A 22,557-nucleotide genomic window follows, 5' to 3' on the forward strand; every position below is an offset into this window, starting at 1 on the left:
GTCCCAGAATGTGATTGGCTATATACATTGCAGAACAAAGGGAACGTTCCCTCTGGGAAGTGAAATCCCCTATAAATCCTTTCAGGACTTCTGTAAGGCACCCCTACCTAAGGCTCTCCTTAGGTGCACGCTTTTGATGTTCCACATAGACTTGTGCATAAGGTTAGGCAGCTGGGACAGGGCTACCTATGGGTCTGGAGGCTAAAGAAATTTTCTTATCTACCTTGAGTTTAGGTTTTTCTTTCCTACTTTTGCTAGGACCTGTGCCTCCTCAAAACATAAACACATTAACATGCTAACTGTCTGCAGGTGTTTGGGTCAGAGCAGCACCAGATGGCTGTTTGTCAGATACATACTGTATAGCAAATAACATTTTGCTTTAGCAGCAGCTCCTGGCCTACATCAAAATTATGAAGACCCTGTTAACACACCCATTTCAGTACTTGCCCTGTTGTGGAAATATGCTTCTTTCCCTGCTTTCATCAATACCATTTACTGCTTATCATTAATAGAACCCTATCTCTTCATACCAAAAGGTTACACAAGACAGCAGCAGCTTCAAAAAAGTAGAAAATAATTCTGAATTTGTAGGGATTTTACTGTTACCTTAAGGAAATGTGCATCTCTTTTGTTTTTGTATCTTGCAACGTGCAGGATGAAATGCATTTTCTGTTTCTCTTTTTTCCAGTATTGAACTCCCTATAGAGCCTGTCTTATTGGAGTTTCCATTTCAGTTTTTTGTCTGTTTGTTTCTAATTTGTAGTCCATTATTATGTGTTAGATAAGGATGTCTCCATGTTTGACAGCATTATGGATTCTGTTAGCATATAGTTCCTGTATCAGGTTCTCTTTTCAAATAAGGGATGTATTGATGCTCTTCACCTATTGTAATATGTTTCATAAGTTGAAGTAGTGCTGTTTGAGTCTTGGTGCTTGGTGCTGTGGTGTGGCGGGTTTGTTATATAACTTATGTGTGTATTCATAGCATGTGTGAGGGGTACAGTTATGACCCTCCTCTTCTGGGGAATGCATGATATAGACATGATGATGATTGATAATAACACTAAATCTAGGGGGGAAAGCAACTCATCTAAACACAGGTTCTAGATTCAGAATTTGCTGTTATTAACCGTTGATAAGCAATACAGACCACACGGAACAACTAGAGAAATGTTTATTTAGACAGGTAAAGTGGAAACAGCAGTAATATTTCAGGACTTATTTATAAATCCTTAATGCTAGCTCTAATACAAACACTTAGGATAATAAAAAGGACAGAAGTCAGATGGGATAGCACATATTCCCTACTGGCAAAAGCCACCTGTAAATGCAGGTGGAATAGTCACCTTAAATTATACAACCTCAGTATGCTGGTAGATTTGTCTCCTCACAGTGACAACTGGAATGGCAGGTGCAGCAGGGTCAAAGGTGGTGCTCTTTTGTTGTTGTGTCGTATAGTCATTGTCTTGTTCTTACATCCTCTGCCTTTTGCAAGTGCATCATACATTTTTCCTTATCAGAATTGTCTTTCACCTCACTATATCATCATGATAGGCAATTGGCCTGGGTCCTGTTCTTGTGGTAAGGCAAACCATAAGAATGTCTTTGACGTCATCTTCGGGCATCACCCAATACATAGTAACATAGTAGATGACGGCAGAAAAAGACCTGCACGGTCCATCCAGTCTGCCCAACAAGATAAACTCATATGTGCTACTTTTTGTGTATACTTAGGGGATAAAGTAGTCTGGGGCTGCATAAACACTAGTCCTTGTCCAAGGCTATCTGCATGCCTCCAAACAGAGCCAGATGTGTCACTGGATAGACAGATCCTCAGGGTTATGGCCAGGATTCCTCTGATGCAAGGCAGGAGACAAGTCTTTTAGCACAGAGCATCCCTGTGACAACATAAACCAGCACCACAAGTTTAGTAAGTTAAGATTGCCTCCGAAGTATTGAACCTGGAGGATGATATTCCATTGCCTGGGAATCGATCTTAGAGTGCGCAGTTTGAAATAATCCACTCAGTTGTGGAACAAATATATTAGCCGACACTAGAGAATGACACAGGGACGGGAACCCGCAGTAACCGCGGGGATGGGGACAGGGTGGGGACAGATCTCATTGGGGGCGGGGATGGGGACAAACTTTGTCCCTGTGTCATTTTCTACTTTGAAGCCTGTTAATGAACTGGACTGTTATTTATGTTTGAGTGATGCAGACAATGATATTTTGATTTTTTGGAAAAACAAGCAAACATGCTGGCCACAACTGGCAAAATTTGCATGGGGTATCCTGTACATCCAGCTACCAGCACATCTTCTAAGAAGACATCTTCTGTTGCAGGACGGACTGTGGAAGACAGGAGAGCTAGATTGAATTCTGAGATTGTTGATGACTTCTTATTCATCCACAAATTAAAAAATCATAACAGTGCTTCACAGGGGCGTATCCAGCCTTCCGTGGGTGAGGGGTCCAGAGCCCGGGGGGAGGGGGCACATTTTAGCCCTCCCCCCGGGTGGCGCCCCCCCACCGCCGACATTGCCGCCCCCCCCTCCCGCCACGAACCCGCCACCGCTGCAGCCTACCTTTACTTTTGCTGGCGGGGGATCCCACTCCCCGCCAGCCGACGTCTTCTTCTCAGTCCTTCCTGCTCTTCAATGTGTTTGCTGACGTCCTGCACGTTGTACGTGCAGGACGTCAGACTCAGAGAACAGAACTGTTCTCTGAGTCTGACGTCCTGCACGTACAATTACGTACAGGACGTCAGCAAACACATTGAAGAGCAGGAAGGACTGAGAAGAAGACGTCGGCTGGCGGGGAGTGGGATCCCCCGCCAGCAAAAGTAAAGGTAGGCGGCGGCGGGGGCGGGTTCGCCGGGAGGGGGGTCCTGGGGTGAATCTGCGGGGGCCCCGGCCCCCTCAGGCCCCACGTAGCTACGCCACTGGTGCTTCATAGGGTATATTTCTCCCTTCTAGGGCATACAGAACGAGTTGTATTTTGTACCCCTGGACATTTTAACAGGGTGGATTAGGATTCCTTGGGGTAGTAGAAATCATCTATTGTTGGGGTTGGAAAGGTAGAGGGTGGTGGTGAGGAAGGTTGTTATAGCTGCTCAGTGTTGTTATTGTTTTCTATTTGTAATTTATACACAATAGTTGCACAGCATATTGTTACTTTTTAAACTTTAATAAAAAGATTTAAATATAAAATCATAATTGTTCGAGGGTTCTGCAGATGAGGACAGAGCCCACAGGGACGGGGACAGAACCTGCAGGGACGGGGCAGGGATGGAGACAGAACCTGTGGGGACGGGGACAGAGCCCACGGGGACAGGGCGGGGAGTTTGTCCCCATGTCATTCTCCAGCCAACACTGCAATAGCCTCCTAAAGTACATCCATAATAACTGAAGTTGGTTTAGATTAATATAGGGAACCACTAAACTTCCCAGCTGTGCTGTAATCTCAGTTTCAGAATCGGAGAAAAATAGAAGAAAATACCCAGGGAACTTAACCAGGCCCTTGCACTTCTGCCCCTCCACTGTCTCGTTTCTTTTCTAGAATCCCAGAGTTCTCACTATTTATATCTGCCTTACCACATCCATGATTCTTCAGTGCAAGACCCCCCAAAACTGGCAAGCTTTGCACCTGGGGCTGAGGCAGAGACTCTCAGGAATCCGGCCTTAGCGAGATATTTTGCTCCAAGGAGCTGCTTGATTCTCCCAAACCCTGTTCCCTGACTCTGGCAAAAAGATAATCCATAGGACCTTTGTGTAAAGTAAAATACAAATGTACATTATTTAATATGCAGATCTATGCAAATGTGCCAAATAGTTGTCACAAGAGTTTCAGAAACTTCTAGAAAGTTTTCTAGCACCTGCCACAGAATTACACTTGAATTGCCATAGGAAACTGGGGGTGGCAACTGTAGCAACCTTGTTTTATTACACAGCTGTATTTAGCTGATCTAAATGTAAATATTCCCTATGTGTAATTTTATTGGAGGAGAAAACTATACATATAAAATATTCAGGTATATGTACCTAGATTTCTCCGAGGACAAGCAGGCTGCTTGTTCTCACGACTGGGTTGACGTCCACGGCAGCCCCCACCAACCGGAACAAAACTTTGCGGGCGGTCCCGCACGCAGGGCACACCCACCGCGCATGCGCGGGCCGTCTTCCCGGCCGTGCGCGACGTTCCCGCTCAGTCTTTTCTTTTCCACGCAGGAGAGAGCCGTGTTCGTCTCTCTCTCTGTCAGCCCCGGAACCGGATCGCGCTTTGCCGCGAGTTTTTCTTCTTCGTGTTTTTTCTTTGTTGTTTTCCTCTGTTTTATTTGTTTCAAAAAAAAAAAAAGAGAAAACGTTGTTTCCCCCTCGTACTTTTAGCGGGGACGTCTCGTTGCGGCCTTGTGGCCGCGCAGTCGATTTATTTTTCGAGGTGTGATTTTACCGCCACCATCGACGACTTTGACTTCGCCGACCCGATTTTTCCGTCGATGTCCTCTAAGGTCCCGAGTGGATTTAAGAAGTGTGGTCGGTGCGGCCGGCATATCTCGCAGACCGACACTCACGCTTGGTGCCTCCAGTGCCTCGGGCCGGAGCACGATACCAAGACGTGCACCTTGTGTCTCGGTTTACGGAAACGGACACAGGTGACGAGGCAAGTTCTGCGGGACCGTCTTTTTGGAACTTGCGCCGGTCCCCTCGACTTCGACGGTATCGGTGTCGACGGCCAGATCTTCGGTACCGGTACCGAGTCCACGAAATCGGCACCGACGGCACCGACCCCCAGGAGCACAGTCCCCTTGGCCCGCCGGTCTTCCTGAGATGGCAGGGTGACGGCCCGCTTGGGCAATCGGCCCGGTCACTCCCTCTCACCCAGGGCCCTCGGGGCACCGACAACCCTGTCGGACACTCGATCCCTCGAGCAGAGGGGGATCTACCTCTCCCTCTTCGGTACCGGCCGATGATGGGCACCGAAAAAGACAAAAAGCACCAGTCATCGGGTCGCCCACGGCGCATGTGCTACCGGCTCCAGAGATGATTTGCCGCCAAGGAAGCGGGCAGCGGCCGGGGAGGAGCGTTCCCCCTCGGGGTAGAGGTATCGTTAGCTCAGGACACCAGCACTCGGTTGCCGTCTACTGGACCTGACAGCTTCCGGCACCGACACCTTCTACCGGCCCTTCGCCTTTCCGACAGAGGCTGGACGAGTGCCTCCGAGCCATCCTTCCGGGGATCCTGGCAGGGCTGATGCGCAGACTGTGCCGGCGCCGTGGGTGCTTGCACCCTTGGCGCCGTTGATGGAGGCGCCGGCGTACTCTAGCCCAGTGCCGAGGCCTTCGACACCGACGCCGCTTGCGGTGCCGGTCTCGACGCCACGCAGTTGGGTCCCCTTCGACGTCGATGGAGGGAGCTTCATCCCGCGGCGCGGGAGTCCACCGCTCGACGACGCCACCGAGGACCTCGGTGCCTCGAAGTCGAGCCGGGGCCCGGTTGAGGTCTGAGCTACAGGAGCTCGTCCGACACCGAGGAAGAGGCCTCGTGGGGGGAGGAGGAGGACCCCAGATATTTCTCCTCAGAGGAGTCTGTGGGCCTTCCCTCCGACCCCACTCCTTCACCATGAGAGGAAGCTCTCGCCACCTGAGAGCCTCTCTTTTGCCTCCTTCGTCAGGGGACATGTCTATTGCATTCCCCTTCCCCGTGGTCTCTGTGGATGAGCCGAGGGCCGAGATGCTTGAGGTCCTCGGACTATCCATCACCACCTAGGAGAGTCCTCCACGGTACCGTTGCACAATTCCTCAAAGAGACCTGCTTTCGGAATGGTTGAGACCTTTATCTAATCCCACCATCCCCAAGAAAGCGGACGTCCATACAGGATCCACTCAGACCCAGAGTTAATGCGGCCTCATTGCCTCATGACTCGGCGGTCGTGGACTCTGCCTCAAGAGGGCACCGGAGTTCGAGGGATACCGCCTCGGCGCCCCCGGGGCGGGAGTCTCGCACTCTGGACTCGTTTGGGAGGAAGGCCTACCAATCTTCAATGCTCGTGACCGCAATCCAGTCCTACCAGCTCTAACGAGCATACACATGCGGAATATGTGAAGCAACTGGCGGCACTGGTCGACAAGCTCCCCCCGGAGCAGTCCAGGCCCTTTTCAGGAGGCTGGTCAGGCAGCTGAAGGCGTGCAGAGAAGTTCCTGTTCCAGGGGTATATATGACACCTGTGATGTGGCATCTCGTGCTGCGGCCCAAGGTATAGTGATGCGCAGGCTCTCATGGCTGCGTGCCTCTGACCTGGACAACCGCACCCAGCCAGCGGCTGGCCCGATGTCCCTTGCCGGGGGGATAATATTTTTGGTGAGACAGCTCGAGCAGTGGTGGACCAACTACATCAGCGGGAACCGCCCTTGACAAGCTCTCCCACCGGGCGCCTTCAGCATCCACCCTCAGCAGGTGGAAGTTTTTTCCACGGGCAGGCCGGCTGTGCCCTACGCATTACCACAGCTGTAGGTACACCCAGCGGCCCGAAGGCCTCCTCAGGCCACAGGGACAGTCCCAGTGCGCTCGTTCCCGTCAAAAGGTGCGCCTAAGCAGCCCACGGCGCCTCACAGCAAAAAACCGGGGACGGGTTTTTGACTGGATCCATGGAAACATAGCCGCCATCAAAGTGTCCGCGCCGGACGATCTGCCAGTCAGGGGAGGTTAACACTTTTTCACCAAGGTGGGCTCTACATAACCTCCGACCAGTGGGTTCTCCAAATCGTACGGTGCAGATACGCCTGAATTTGCCTCCCCTCCACCAAATTGTCCTCCGGGAGCCCAATCCTTCAGCTCCCATCACAAGCAGGTACTTGCAGAGGAACTCTCTGCCTTCTCAGCGCCAATGCGGTCGAGCCCGTGCCACCGGGCAGGAAGGGCAGGGATTCTATTCCAGGTACTTCCTTGTGGAAAAGAAAACAGGGGGGATGTGCCCCATCCTAGACATGAGAGGCCTGAACAAATATCTGGTCAAAGAGAAGTTCAGGATGCTTTCCTTGGGCACCCTTCTACCAATGATTCAGAAAAACGATTGGCGTTCCCTGGATTTAAAGGACGCATACACTCACATCCCGATACTGCCAGCTCACAGACAGTATCTCAGATTCCGCCTGGGGACACGGCACTTTCAGTATTGTGTGCTGCCCTTTGGGCTCGCCTCTGCCCCACGGGTGTTCACGAAGTGCCTCGTGGTGGTCGCGGCGTATCTACGCAAGCTGGGAGTGCACGTGTTCCCATATCTCGACGATTGGCTGGTCAAGAACACCTCGGAGGCAGGAGCTCTCCAGTCCATGCAGTGCACTATTCACCTCCTGGAGCTGCTGGGGTTTGTGATAAATTACCCAAAGTCTCATCTCCAGCCAGTCCAATCTCTGGAATTCATAGGCGCTCTGCTGAATTCTCAGACGGCTCAGGCCTTTCTTCCCGAAGCGAGGGCCCACAACCTCCTGTCCCTCGCTTCCCAGACCAGAGCGTCTCAGCAGGTCACAGCTCGGCAGATGTTGAGACTCCTAGGTCATATGGCCTCCACAGTTCAAGTGACTCCCATGGCTCGTCTTCACATGAGATCTGCTCAATGGACCCTAGCTTCCCAGTGGTGCCAGGCCACCGGGAATCTAGAAGATGTCATCCGCCTCTCCATCAGTTGCCGCACTTCACTGCACTGGTGGACCATTCGGACCAATTTGACCCTGGGACGCCCATTCCAAATTCCACAGCCCACGAAAGTGCTGACGACGGATGCATCTCGCCTGGGGTGGGGAGCTCATGTCGATAAGTACATAAGTACATAAGTAGTGCCATACTGGGAAAGACCAAAGGTCCATCTAGCCCAGCATCCTGTCACCGACAGTGGCCAATCCAGGTCAAGGGCACCTGGCACGCTCCCCAAACGTAAAAACATTCCAGACAAGTTATACCTAAAATGAGGAATTTTTCCAGTCCATTAATAGCGGTCTATGGACTTGTCCTTTAGGAATCTATCTAACCCCTTTTTAAACTCCGTCAAGCTAACCGCCCGTACCACGTTCTCCGGCAATGAATTCCAGAGTCTAATTACACGTTGGGTGAAGAAAAATTTTCTCCGATTCGTTTTAAATTTACCACACTGTAGCTTCAACTCATGCCCTCTAGTCCTAGTATTTTTGGATAGCGTGAACAGTCGCTTCACATCCACCGATCCATTCCACTCATTATTTTATACACTTCTATCATATCTCCCCTCAGCCGTCTCTTCTCCAAGCTGAAAAGCCCTAGCCTTCTCAGCCTCTCTTCATAGGAAAGTCGTCCCATCCCCACTATCATTTTCGCGCCTTCGCTGTACCTTTTCCAATTCTACTATATCTTTTTTGAGATACGGAGACCAGTACTGAACACATACTCCAGGTGCGGTCGCACCATGGAGCGATACAACGGCATTATAACATCCGCACACCTGGACTCCATACCCTTCTTAATAACACCCAACATTCTATTCGCTTTCCTAGCCGCAGCAGCACACTGAGCAGAAGGTTTCAGCGTATCATCGACGACGACACCCAGATCCCTTTCTTGATCCGTTATCCTAACGCGGAACCTTGCAAGACGTAGCTATAATTCGGGTTCCTCTTACCCACATGCATCACTTTGCACTTGTCAACATTGAACTTCATCTGCCACTTGCACGCCCATTCTCCCAGTCTCGCAAGGTCCTCCTGTAATCGTTCACATTCCTCCTGCGACTTGACGACCCTGAATAATTTTGTGTCATCGGCGAATTTAATTACCTCACTAGTTATTCCCATCTCTAGGTCATTTATAAATACATTAAAAAGCAACGGACCCAGCACAGACCCCTGCGGGACCTGGCTTCACACCCAGGGACTGTGGTCCCTCCAGGAAAAAGATCTTCAGATCAACCTCCTGGAGCTCCGAGCGGTCTGGAACGCACTGAAGGCTTTCAGAGATCGGCTGTCCTGTCAAATTATCCAAATTCGGACAGACAATCAGGTTGCAATGTATTACATCAACAAGCAGGGGGGCACCGGATCTCGCCCCCTGTGTCAGGAAGCCGTCGGGATGAGTCGTTGGGCCTGCCAGTTCGGCATGCTTCTCCAAGCCACATACCTGGCAGGTGTAAACAACAGTCTGGCCGACAGACTGAGCAGAGTCATGCAACCGCATGAGTGGTCGCTCCATTCCAGAGTGGTACGCAAGATCTTCCGAGAGTGGGGCACTCCCTCGGTGGACCTTTTCGCCTCTCAGACCAACCACAAGCTGCCTCTGTTCTGTTCCAGACTACAGGCACACGGCAGACTAGCGTCGGATACCTTTCTCCTCCATTGGGGGACCGGCCTCCTGTATGCTTATCCTCCCATACCTTTGGTGGGGAAGACCTTACTGAAGCTCAAGCAAGACCACGGCACCATGATTCTGATAGCGCCTTTTTGGCCCGCCAGATCTGGTTCCCTCTTCTTCTGGAGTTGTCCTCCGAAGAAACCGTGGAGATTGGACTGTTTTCCGACTCTCATTTCGCAGAACGACGGAGCGCTTCTGCACCCCAACCTTCAGTCTCTGGCTCTCACGGCCTGGATGTTGAGGGCGTAGACTTCGCCTCGTTGGGTCTGTCTGAGGGTGTCTCCCGTGTCTTGCTTGCCTCTAGGAAGGATTCCACTAAAAAGAGTTACTTTTTCAAGTGGAGGAGGTTTGTCGTTTGGTGTGAGAGCAAGGCCCTAGAACCTCGTTCTTGTCCTGCACAGAACCTGCTTGAATACCTTCTGCACTTATCAGAGTCTGGCCTCAAGACCAACTCAGTAAGGATCACCTTAGTGCGATTAGTGCTTACCATCTTCGTGTGTAGAGGGTAAAGCCATCTCTGGAGAGCCTTTAGTCGTTCGATTCATGAGAGGCTTGCTTGTCTCAAAGCCGCTGTCAAGCCTCCTGCAGTGTCATGGGATCTCAACGTCGTCCTCACCCAGTTGATGAAACTCCTTTTGAGCCACTGAATTCATGCCATCTGAAGTACTTGACCTGGAAGGTCATTTTCTTGGTGGCAGTTACTTCAGCTCGTAGGGTCAGTGAGCTTCAAGCCCTGGTAGCTCATGCTCCATATACTAAATTTCATCATAACAGAGTAGTGCTCCGCACTCACCCTAAGTTCCTGCCAAAGGTGGTGTCGGAGTTCCATCTTAACCAGTCAATTGTCTTGCCAACATTCTTTCCCAGACCGCATACCCGCCTGCTGAACGTCAGTTGCACACATTGGACTGCAAGCGAGCGTTGGCCTTCTATTTGGAGCGGACACAGCCCCACAGACAGTCCGCCCAATTGTTTGTTTCTTTCGACTCCAATAAGAAAGGGGTCGCTGTTGGGAAACGCACCATCTCCAATTGGCTAGCAGATTGCATTTCCTTCACTTACGCCCAGGCTGGGCTGACTCTTGAGGGTCATGTCACGGCTCATAGTGTCAGAGCCATGGCAGCGTCGGTGGCCCACTTGAAGTCAGCCACTATTGAAGAGATTTGCAAGGCTGCGACGTGGTCATCTGTCCACACATTCACATCACATTACTGCCTCCAGCAGGATACCCGACGCGACAGTCGGTTCGGGCAGTCGGTGCTGCAGAATCTGTTTGGGGTTTAAATCCAACTCCACCCTCCAGGACCCGAATTTATTCTGGTCAGCTTGCACTCTCAGTTAGTTGTTCTTTGTAGGTCAATTTCTGTTATGCCCTCGCCGTGGCGAGGTTCAATTGACCTGGGTTCTTGTTTGAGTGAGCCTGAGAGCTAGGGATACCCCAGTCGTGAGAACAAGCAGCCTGCTTGTCCTCGGAGGGAGAAAGCGAATGATACATACCTGTAGCAGGTGTTCTCCGAGGACAGCAGGCTGATGTTCTCACCTACCCTCCCTCCTCCCTTTGGAGTTGCGTTTTACTCATTTTTGCTTGTCATTCAACTGAGCGGGAACGGTCGTGCACGGGCGGGAAAGGCCCGCGCATGCGCGGTGGGCGTGCCCTGCGTGCGGGACTGCCGCAAAGTTTTGTTCCGGTTGGTGGGGGCTGCCGTGGACGTCAACCCAGTCGTGAGAACAATCAGCCTGCTGTCCTCGGAGAACACCTGCTACAGGTATGTATCATTCACTGTTTCTGCCAGTATTTTCTGCAACTATGTCAAGGGTGTTAATGTTAGCAAATTTCAAGGAAAACTACCTGGGTAGAAAACAATTTACTACAAGTTACAAAACTATCATTTATTTTGCCACTAAGCTGCTTAATGAAAATATGTCTTCACATTTTTACTATTTGTTTTCAGATTGTGCAAATGAGCAATTATTTTGGGATTGGAATTGATGCCAGAGCTAAGCTTAGACTTTCACCAAGCCAGAGAAGAAGAGCCATTCAAATTCAGTAGCAGGTAATCTCACGCTTCATATTTTAGTTTTTATCTTACTTAGAGGAGTTCAGGATAGTACAAATTATTCTATCATGAGCAAAGTAGTCTGCGTATCTCGGTCATCAGATTTCTGTATGTGTAGGTTACTATCTTTGGGCTTTAGGAAAGAAAGTGTGCTAGGATCAGTGCACGCTATTGCTTTCTACTCACAGAAAAATATGTGCTAAATATTTGAATGTTATGAAGGTTTAGGAAACAAAGGGGTTCTTTTACTAAGCTGCAGTAAAAATTGGCCTTAGCACTCCTTTATGAGGGCTTTTCCCCTGCAATAAGGTCATTGTACTATAGCAGTAGGATGACCAATTTTCCATTTATTGAATTAATGTCCATGCACTAATGTTGCCATTAGCTCACAGCCATTAAAAAGAATTACCACAGGAGCACTTACCGACACCTATTTTGTAGGCCGTAAGGGCTCACGTGGTGATCCTGCGCTAATCAGTTAGCATATGGTAACGTGGATGCGCTAATTAGCACACAAACACCTACTCTCCTCCCCCTATACATGCCCTCTCCCAAAAACATTTTTTTGCACATGGGTAGCATATGCCAATTTCAAACTTGCCAGGATGCCTAAGTGTGCCCGCGGTAAGTCATTTAAGTTGTGGTAAGCGCATGCCACAACTTAATAAAAGGACCCAAAGTGTGGTAAACAGGAAGCAAAAGTGAGTTATTTTTGTGCATCTTGCATGCTACTATGATTAAAGTGACAGGAAGAAGGACCCAACCAGTCCGGCAGCATAGCAGAGTTAAAGCGTTAACAAGCGATAACCAAGTCCCGGCACACAGGAGCAGGAGACAGACCGAGGGAGTACAGCAGAGGTAGTAATGTGCTGGCACCGGGCCACAGCAGCAGCTAAACAAGCCAGCAGCAGACAGCATTGAGTATAAGGCAGCTCTTTCTATGCACGAGGGATTAAAGGCACACCCCCCATGAAAACCTTTTGTCCCAGAATATTTTGTGTTCCATAAGTTCATGTTCCTATAATGTGCAGTCAGTGTCTTTGAATTTGTTCCCTCCTCCCTCCCCCCCCCCCCCCCCCCCCCCCCCCCCCCCCCCCCCCCCCCCCCCCCCCCCCCCCCCCCCCCCCCACCAGTGTGTAGAGGTTGATTGTAAAGGAGTAGAGTGGGGTAAAGGTAAGGCTTTGCCTCTCAGTGGCCCAAGGATGAAGGAGTGGTCCGAGTGCAGGCAGAATAAATATTGTCCCAGGACCCCCCAGACAAGGTGAATAGAAGGTGATTATTAAGTAAAGCAGAAAAGAAGTCACATTGCTACTTGCAAACTGTGATAGAATTTGGTCTTATTTAATAAGCAGAACTTACATATTTCATTTGACTTAGGGGCTCTGTGAAAAAAATTACTGTATCATCTACATGCTATTTAACAATTGTCTCCAGTGCCTAAAACAAAACTTATGGAGATCTTACACATTTCTTTCACATTTTTGAATTTTTAAATTTTTTGTTGTGGATCCTCAGAAGCTTGGCTAGCTGAATGCATGTAACTTCTTCAAAGTCATATGCTGCCCTTTTGTCATTTGATCCAATTTTTAAAGAATTATGTATAATATATGCTACTTAGCTGTCACAATATCAATCTCGGAGCCTCTGCCAACATAGCCAGGTTTTGATAACTTCATCAGGGTAGTCTTATATTAGTTAGTTCTAAAATGTGTTTAATGTCTTTACTGTTATTCTCACTTCTAAGGATTTTACTGCTGCAGTCACTCAATGCAAATGTATATGAGCAATGCATTGTATGTAATGTGGAGGGGCATAATCGAATGGGGTGCCCTGGCGGGGAAACCTGTATTATCGAAACAAGATGGCGTCCATCTTTCGTTTCGATAATACAGTCGGGGACGCCCAAATCTCAGCATTTAGGTCGACCTTAGAGATGGTCGTTCTTAGAGATGGTCAACCCCGGTTTTAGGGGATAATGGAAACCGAGGACGCCCATCTCAGAAACGACCAAATGCAAGCCCTTTGGTCGTGGAGGAGCCAGCATTTGTAGTGCATTGGTCTCCCTGACATGCCAGGACACCAACCGGGCACCCTAGGGGGCACTGCAGTGGACTTCACAAATTGCTCCCAGGTGCATAGCTCCCTTTCCTTGGGTGCTGAGCCCTCCCCCCCCCAAAAAAAAAAAAAACCCACGCCCCACAACTGTACAACACTACCATAGCCCTAAGGGGTGAAGGGGGGCACTGCATGTGGGTACAATGGGTTTGTGGTGGGTTTTGAAGGGCTCACATTGACCACCACAATTGTAACAGGTAGGAGGGGGGGTGAGCGTGGGTCCGCCTGCCTGAAGTGCACTGCACCCACTAAAACTGCTCCTGGGACCTGCATACTGCTGTCATGAAGCTGGGTATGACATTTGAGGCTGGCAAAATATTTTAATGTTTTCTTTTTTAGGGTGGGAGGGGCTTAGTGACCACTGGGGGAGTAAGGGGAGGTCATCCCGATTCCCTCCAGTGGTCATCTGGTCAGTTCAGGCACCTTTTTGAGACTTGGTCGCATGAAAAAATGGACCAAGTAAAGTTGGCCAAGTGCTCGTCAGGGACGCCCTCTTTTTTTCCATTATCGGCCGAGGACGCCCATGTGTTAAGCACACCCCAGTCCCACCTTCACTATGCTTCCGACACGCCCCCGGGAACTTTGGTTGTCCCCTCGACGGAAAGCAGTTGGGGACGCCCAAAATCGGCTTTTGATTATGCCTGGGAGAAGGACGCCCATCTTGCGATTTGTGCGAAAGATGGGCGCCCTTCTCTTTCGAAAATAAGCCTGATACTCTCACATGTACTGCAGCCACCTCTGCTTGTTTGTATAAAGTTTGTTACTAGTGGTCTGTTCTCCTACAAAGACCTCCTCCCTTTCTCAGCCGAGCTTGATTCCTTTGTTTACTTACTGTCATTTCTGATTATTTCTACTATCTTTGTCCTGATGGGTCAGCCAAGGTATGACCTTTATCTCCATTTAAGGACTGCCCTCTAGGACCCACCTCTACTACCTGGTCTCAGGTTCTCTCCCTATTGGTCCTTTTACCTCACCCTCCCTGGGCTTGTGGATGCTGCTCCTCTACAGTGAACTTGTCTTTTTACTTCCGCTCGTTCAGCATCCTATCTCTGAACCACCTTCATTCACCTATCGGCTCTCCCACCTCTGCCATAAAACTTGCTTCTTGCCATAATGCTTACTTCTCTTCAAATTTCTATTATCTGGACACTCAGAGACTGTAGGGTAGGAGAACTGTAAGTTTGATATTGAAAAAGATTTTGACTCGATTTCTTGAAAGTATATGTGGTAGGTGTTTGAGCTTTATGGATTAAAGGGGTTGATCCTCCAATGAATTCAGGTTCTTTATAGCAATCCTATGGCCCAAAAGTTGCATAATGGAGAAACATCCTGACCCATTTCTGCTGGGCTGAGACACACATGGCAAGAAAGCTTCTCCATTGTTATTCATTTTATGTAGGGTACCCTTGGCAAGATGACTTTCACAGGACTCAAGGGTTAAGAGTCTACAGGTGTGAGGGTATGAATTTAAAACATCATTATTTCATCAACAAATAATGAATACCAACTTGAATGTAGCATTGCGGGATTCACAGAATAACCTTCTTATTGTTCTGGATCATTTGAATTCCTTTGGTGAGTTTACCAGTGTGAGGGGGTATATAGAACACTGCCCCTCACTTTTAAGAACGGTCCCTCAAGTATTTTGAACTACCTTAAAAACCATACTCCCTCCCAGAGAGGAAGTGAGATGGGAAGGGTGGAGCCGAAAGGACAGGAACCAGGAACTATAAAAGGCAGAGCCAGAGGAGCCCCAGGGATAGAAGACGTGATCGCCAGCATATGCCTTCACTACGTACATCCAGCTACTATGACCTTGATGAGGTAAACCAACCTTTTCATTTGGACACTTGTAAACTCGGATCTGAGGCCTGGCTTGCCCAGAGAGAATGAGAGAGAGAGAGAGACTTTAAAAACTGTGTTTGGGACGTGGCAGTCACAGGCCTGGTCAGCCCCAAGCCCATATCAAGACTTTCTCCTCTGAATTAGAGACTTTTCCTTTTTGTTCCTGATCCTGTGAAGTAACAGGCCTCAGGTTTAGTGAATAAAGTATTTACCTTATTTCGACTACTTTAGCTGGCTATGTTATTTGGAGGCCTACCCTCAGTCCTCACTCGCAGTATGCTTGTCATGGCAGTGGTGGGATTTGGAGCTTATCCTGCCAGAGGAAGGCAGAACTTGACTTCCAGGGCTCTGGTCCTGTTACAGATACCATACCGGAATACTGGCCAAAAGGGTTTAGCTTTCTCTAGTTAGGGGGAGAAGTGTGGCTTAGTGCCGGACAGGCAGGTTTATTTTGTTTACTTGTGCACTGCGTGTTTCTGGGCGCTACCATTACAGCAAAACCATGGAAAGGCTACTTCAGGCCTTAGTGGAAGTCCAGCACAGAGAGAGTAGGAAGTGGACCAATGACTCCAGGAGAACGGGAGATAAGATTTCAAAGAACCACTTTATTCAATGACTCTTCGGCCAAAAGGCCTGCCTCAGGAGTCTTGGTGATCCTTGTATTCCCAAACAAAACCTTAAGGTCGAATGGTCTTGATAAAGACCTTTATGATATCTTGTTGGCGTAGCGTCTCGATATAATCTTGTAATGACTATGAGGAAAAAAAAGCGTGTACTATAAATATTGTGTTGGCGCCAAAAGGTAAAGGAAGACATAATACGTAAGGTATGCTGTTACCAAAGATGATACTGGAGGATGGCCCAGACTATTTCCTGACCACTTTTGAAAGAACCACCTGTCTTGCTGGTTGGCTAGAAGCCATCATGGACAGGCTTATCTGGGGAATTTACTGACCAGTAGCAACCAAACTGCATTTCAAGATAGCCAACTATGAGGAAGGTAAAGCTGCCCATTGTAGAGAAAGCAGGCTGCACTCGAGGCCTACCAGCAGCATTTCCGGAAGGGTTTTCTGCAAGGTAAACCCCCTGAGTGTCTTCTACTGACTCAAGGACATGGCCTGGAGGTGGCTGCAACCGGAAGGAAAGACAGGTCCGGAGATCAGAAGACTTATCCTCCTGGACCAGTTCCTTGAAGAATTATCCATGAACAGTGGGTGAGGCAGCACCCTAAATTGACCCAGGAGGGTGCTTTAGAGGTGGCCGAAGCCTTCTACCAAGCACAACCAGAGTCTGAACTTTACAAAGAGACAAAGTGAGCTGGAAGTTCAGGGAGGAATAAAGATAAGGGTGAGCCTGACAACCTGAGGGATCAGAAACCACCCTCCAGCCCGGGGTCTCCAAGGAAGGGGGTCCCCGACGAATGCACCATGTACCCTTAACCCCCCGGTTGAGATATCCCTACTCCCCACTTGTTTCAGGTGTGGGGGAAGATGCTATATAGCTAGAGACTGCCAGGGTTTAGATGAAGATGCCATGGAAGTGAATATAGTGACCACCAATTGTTGCAATATTGTGGAGGCCTTCCATCCCAAGTGCCGGAACTGTGTGTTACAAGTTGAGTTGGAAGGACACCCATATCAGACACTGGCAGTGTCAAGACCCTCATTTGGAGAGAAGTATTCACAAGAGTGCAGTTGAATTTCAAGCAGACTGTGATCTTGGGATGCGTACATGGTGACCACAGGCAGTATTCCTACAGCTCAAGTATCTTTAAGAAAACCTGTGGGGCAAGCTTAGCTGGAAGTAGCCATCTTGCTTTTTAGCTACCTTATCCAGTAGTTCTGGCTGGTATTTTCCAAATTTCGGTGCTATCTGGGACCAGCTGGCCGCTGCCCCAAAGAAGGAGGTGGAGTCTTTCCCCAAGTTCTTCCTGCTAGAGGGCCCTGACTTGTATACATAAAATCCGAAAATGCCTAAACCCTGCCATCTGCGATGGTTAGAGAAACTGTGTTGCTCTCAGGATTTAGGAGCTGCAGTAGGTGGAGAGCCACAGCCAGGGAAGATGTCAGCCTGGACATCTCAGACCCCTTTAGATTATCTACCTGAATGTAGTAGTGAAAGAACTACAGGGAATTTTAAAAGGGCACAGTCAGAGGATGAGTCCTTAGAGCAACACGAGCTAAGGTTGTTACAGTAGCATGGGAATCCCTTGGGCAGCAGGAACCCTCTAAGGTAGCACTCCCATATTTCAACCTACGTGCAATTAACCCAGAGTCACTGTTAGGTGGTCACTTGGGGGCCTGGTGTATTCAAGCATGTTGAGCTCTTTAGGTCAATCCCTGCCCAACCTGCCAGCTGAGTAGTCGTGCAAGTATTTCCACTTGCCCCTCTCGTGCCCATGCCATTGTCAGTACCCCATTTGAAAGAGTGGGTGATGGGCTTTGTGGGCCCCTAGAACGTACCACCCAAAATACCTTGGTTATTTTGGACTACGCCACTCGCTACCCAGAGGCCATCGCCCTCCTAATATGAAATTGCCCACCGTGGCCAGTAGCTCTGTGGGAAGTCTTTTCCCGGGCATTGAGAGTTCTCTACCGAAAATACTTGATTGACCAAGGGCCACCATGTTCGGGGTCTATTGAAGCAATGTAGACCTTGAAGACATCTGCTTTACTACCCCAACAGACAGATGGCCTGGTGGAACACTTTCAGTAAGACTCTCAAACCAATGCTGAAGAAGTTTGTTGCCGCAGATGGGAAAAACTGGGATTCTCTACTCCCGTATGTATTTGCTATCCAGGAGGGTGCCCCAGAGTTCAACAGAATTCCTCTCCATTTAAACTGTTATATGAACAGAGAGCTAGGGGAATCCTGGACATGGTCCAGGAAGCTTGGAAAGAGGAGCCCAATCTGGAAGGATATGTGCTCACCGGGCAGCAGAGGCTGAAGAAAGCAGGTGAGGCAGCCAAGCTTTGCTTTGATAAAAAGGCTCAAGTAGGTCAAACCCGAGCCTATAATCAGAGCGTAGTACAGAGAATCTTCCAGCCAGGGGACAGAGACTTAGTTCTGTTACCCTCCTTGAAGAGTAAACTATTATGAAATTGTGGACGAGTCGGAGAAGACTTTACTGACTTTCGCGGGTAAAACCTGGAGGACGTAATGGGGCAGTTCAGCAAACTGAAGAGTAGCAGAATCTCCCCGGACGGATGGTATTCATCCTAGAGTACTGATAGAACTGAAAAATGAGCTTGCGGAGTTACTGTTAGTGATATGCAATTTATCCTTAAAATCGAGCGTGGTACCGGAAGATTGGAGGGTGGCCAATGTAACACCCATTTTTAAAAAAGGTTCCAGGGGAGATCCAGGAAATTAGATAGACTGGTGAGTCTGACGTCGGGTGCCAGGGAAAATGGTAGAGGCTATTATCAAAAACAAAATTACAGAGCACATCCAAGGACATGGATTACTTGAGACCAAGTCAGCACGGCTTTAGTGTGGGGAAATCTTGCCTGACCAATTTACTTCAATTCTTTGAAGGAGTAAACAAACATGTGGACAAAGGGGAGCCGGTTGATATTGTGTATCTGGATTTCAAAGGCGTTTGACAAGGGTACCCTCATGAAAGGCTACAGAGGAAATTGGAGGGTCATTGGGGTAGGAGGAAAAGTCCTATTGTGGATTAAAAACTGGTTGAAGGATAAGAAACAGAGAGTGGGGTTAATGGGCAGTATTCACAATGGAGAAGGGTAGTTAGTGGGCTCCTCAGGGGTCTGTGCTAGGACCGCTGCTTTTTAATATATTTATAAATGATTTAGAGATGGGAGTAACTAGCGAGGTAATTAAATTTGCTGATGACACAAAGTGTTTCAAAGTCGTTAACTCGCGACAAGATTGTGAAAAATTACAGAAGGACCTTACGAGACTAGGAGGCTGGGCAGCTAAATGGCAGATGACGTTTAATGTGAGCAAGTGCAAAGTGATGCATGTGGGGAAAAAAGAACCCGAATTATAGCTATGTCATGCAAGGTTCCATGTTAGGAGTTACGGACCAAGAAAGGGATCTGGGTGTCGTTGTCGATAATACACTGAAACCTTCTGCTCAGTGTGCTGCTGCGGCTCGGGAAAGCGAATAGAATGTTGGTATTATTAGGAAAGATATGGAAAACAGGTGTGAGGATGTTATAATGCCGTTATATCGCTCCATGGTGCGCCGCACCTTGAGTATTGTGTTCAATTCTGGTCGCCGCATCTCAAGAAAGATATAGTGGAACTGGAAAAGGTGCAGCGAAGGGGCGACTAAAATGATAGCGGGGATTGGACGACTTCCCTATGAAGAAAGACTAAGCAGGCTAGGGCTTTTCAGCTTGGAGAAGAGACGGCTGAGGGGAGACATGATAGAGGTATATAAAATAATGAGTGGAGTGGAACAGGTGGATGTGAAGCGTCTGTTCACGCTTTCCAAAAATACTAGGACTAGGGGGCATGCGATGAAACTACAGTGTAGTAAGTTTAAACCAAATCGGAGAAAATGTTTCTTCACCCAACGCGTAATTAAACTCTGGAATTCGTTGCCGTGAGAACGTGGTGAAGGTGGTTAGCTTGGTTAGAGTTTAAAAGGGGTTTAGACGGTTTCCTAAAGGACAAGTCCATAAACCGCTACTAAATGGACTTGGGAAAAAATCCACAATTCCAGGAATAACATGTATACTACTACTACTTAACATATAGAATGTTTGTTCGTTTGGGAAGCTTGCCAGGTGCCCTTGGCCTGGATTGGCCGCTGTCGTGGATAGGATGCTGGGCTTGATGGACCCTTGGTCTTTTCCCAGTGTGGCATTACTATGTACTTATGACAGGGCCTGTCAATTTATAAGGTGGCCTGACTGGACAAGAGGGACAAGGTGAAGGTCTTCCACATTAATTTGTTAAAGAAGTGGGTCCCATGATTGCAGCACTGATCCAAAGAGATGACTTTGGACCAGAGATTCCAATAGAGTCTGGACCCATGCAAGTTCTGTTTCCATCTCACAGAAGGCCGATCTAGAGCTTGTTGGTAAACCAGAATTAAGATTTGTTTTCCAGCTGTTAAATGGGCTGGAAAACAAACCCGCTTTACAACTCATGATATCACTGAGCCGAGAGTGGTAGTCTGGCAATGCCCCCTATTGGATCCCAGAGGCCCGGAAGCAAGCCATGGTGAAAGAGGTCACTGAGATACTGGAACTGGGAGTCATCGAGGAGACAACCAGTAATTGGTCATCTCCCATTGTGCTGGTATCAAAGCCGGATGGGAGTATCCGGTTTTATATTGATTTTCGGAAGGTGAATGTTGTCTCTAAACTAGATGCCTATCCCATGTCGAGAGTAGATGAATTCATCAAGCGACTGGGAGGAGCCCAATCAACCCTAGTCCTGACCAAGGGATATTGGCAGGTACCCCTCACTGCAGCTGCTAAGGAAAAGACAGCCTTCTGAACACCCCAGTACACTGTGTTGCTGTTATTCCTTCATGGAACCCCAGCTACTTTCCAGCATCTCATGGACCGCCTACTTAAACCGCATGGCAACTACATGGCTGCCTACTTAAACAACATTGTCATCTACAGTAAGAATTGGAGGATTTATCTCATCCAGGTAGAAGCAGTACTGGATAGTCTATGGACCGCTGGGCTAACAGCAAATCCTAAAAAGTGCTTCTTGGAAGGACAAGAAATCCAGTACCTGGGGTACTCGGTTGGGAAAGGACAAGTGAACCCAGATCCAGAATGTACAGGCAATCACCAGGTGCCATTATCCCAGACGAAGAAACTGGTATGAGCCTTTCTCGGGCTCGGTTATTGCCAGTTTATTTTGGGGTTTGCTGAAAAAGCAGAACCACTAACCTGCCTCCTGCAGATGTTTATAGTTTATTTAGACTACTAGGACTGCTCTAGCTGCCAAGGCAGAGCAGAACAGTTTACAAAACTACAATCTTGAGAAATCAAGAAAGGAACGCCAATTTCAATAATAAATATAACCATTCGGAAAAAGGACAGTCAGAGAGGTGGATAGAGTAAGATTGAATCTCATGCTGCAAATGCCGTCAGCCCAGGTCCTCGAAAGCCTGCTTGAAGAGAAAGGCTTTCCGATTTGCTTTAAAGGATTTCCGAGAAGGTGGCTCCGGAAAAGGTATGCTGGACTGAAGGATGCTTCCTTCCAGACCCTGAAGAGGGATATTTGCTCATAGGCAGTGCTAGTCAGCCTGGACTTCAACCGGCCCTTCATCATGTACCAGGAAGTGGATGCAGAAGATCATCCAGTGGCCTATATTAGTCGGAAGCTATTCCTGAGAGAGAAAAATTATGCATTAATTGAAAAGGAAGCCCTAGCTGTTAAGTGGGCCCTAGAGAAGTTCCAATATTATTTATTGGGGCAACACTTTCTGTTGGTCACCGACCATCAACCCCTTCAGTGGAAGGCTCACATAAAGACTCAAATGCATGCGTCCTGTGCTGGTTCCTCAGCCTCCAGCCCTTTAGCTTTTGAGTGAGACATCAGGTAGGCCGAGAACATGTTAATGCTGACTTTTTGTCTTTGGAGGTGAACCCTGATATGGCAGATGATTGGGCAGGGTTGAGCTGAGGGGGGAGGGAGTGTTTGTGAGGGGTATATAGAACTGCCCTCACCCTTATGGTCCCTCAAGTATTTCAAACCACCTTAAAAATCCTAGTTCTGCCCAGAGAGGAAGTGAAATGGGAGAGGTGGAGTCGAAAGGACAGGAACCAAGAACTATAAAAGGCAGAGCCAGAGTGGGATTAAGGAGGCCCAGGGATGGAAGAAGTGATCTCCAGCATATGCCTTCACTATGTATTTCTAGCTACTATGACCTGGCTGAGGTAAGCCATCCTTTTCAATTGGACACTTGTAAACCCGATACTGAGGCATGGCTGGCCCAGAGAGAGTGAGAGACAGAGACTGTGTTTGGGGCATGGCAGTCACAAACCCATGTCAAGACTTTCCCCTCTGAATTAAAGAGACTTTACCTTTTTGTTCCTGATCCTGTGATGTACAGCCTCAGGTTTAGTGAATAACGCATTTACCTTATTTCTACTACCTTGGCCGGTTTGTATTATTTGGAGGCCTACCCTCGCTCACAGTATACAGCCAGATTACATATTTATTTATTG

At 48.5% G+C, this 22,557-nt stretch overlaps 1 protein-coding gene across 1 annotated transcript in view; it reads left to right on the forward strand.

The window, feature by feature from the left end:
• Positions 1-22,557, forward strand: part of DGKQ (diacylglycerol kinase theta) — a 679,503-nt gene that overhangs the window by 558,487 nt on the left and 98,459 nt on the right. The window contains 2 exon segments of the mRNA XM_030192090.1: positions 11,327-11,368; positions 11,370-11,428. Coding sequence (XP_030047950.1) covers positions 11,327-11,368; positions 11,370-11,428 — 101 coding nt within the window.

Source organism: Microcaecilia unicolor, chromosome 2, assembly GCF_901765095.1.
Source record: "Microcaecilia unicolor chromosome 2, aMicUni1.1, whole genome shotgun sequence".
NCBI lineage: Eukaryota > Metazoa > Chordata > Amphibia > Gymnophiona > Siphonopidae > Microcaecilia > Microcaecilia unicolor.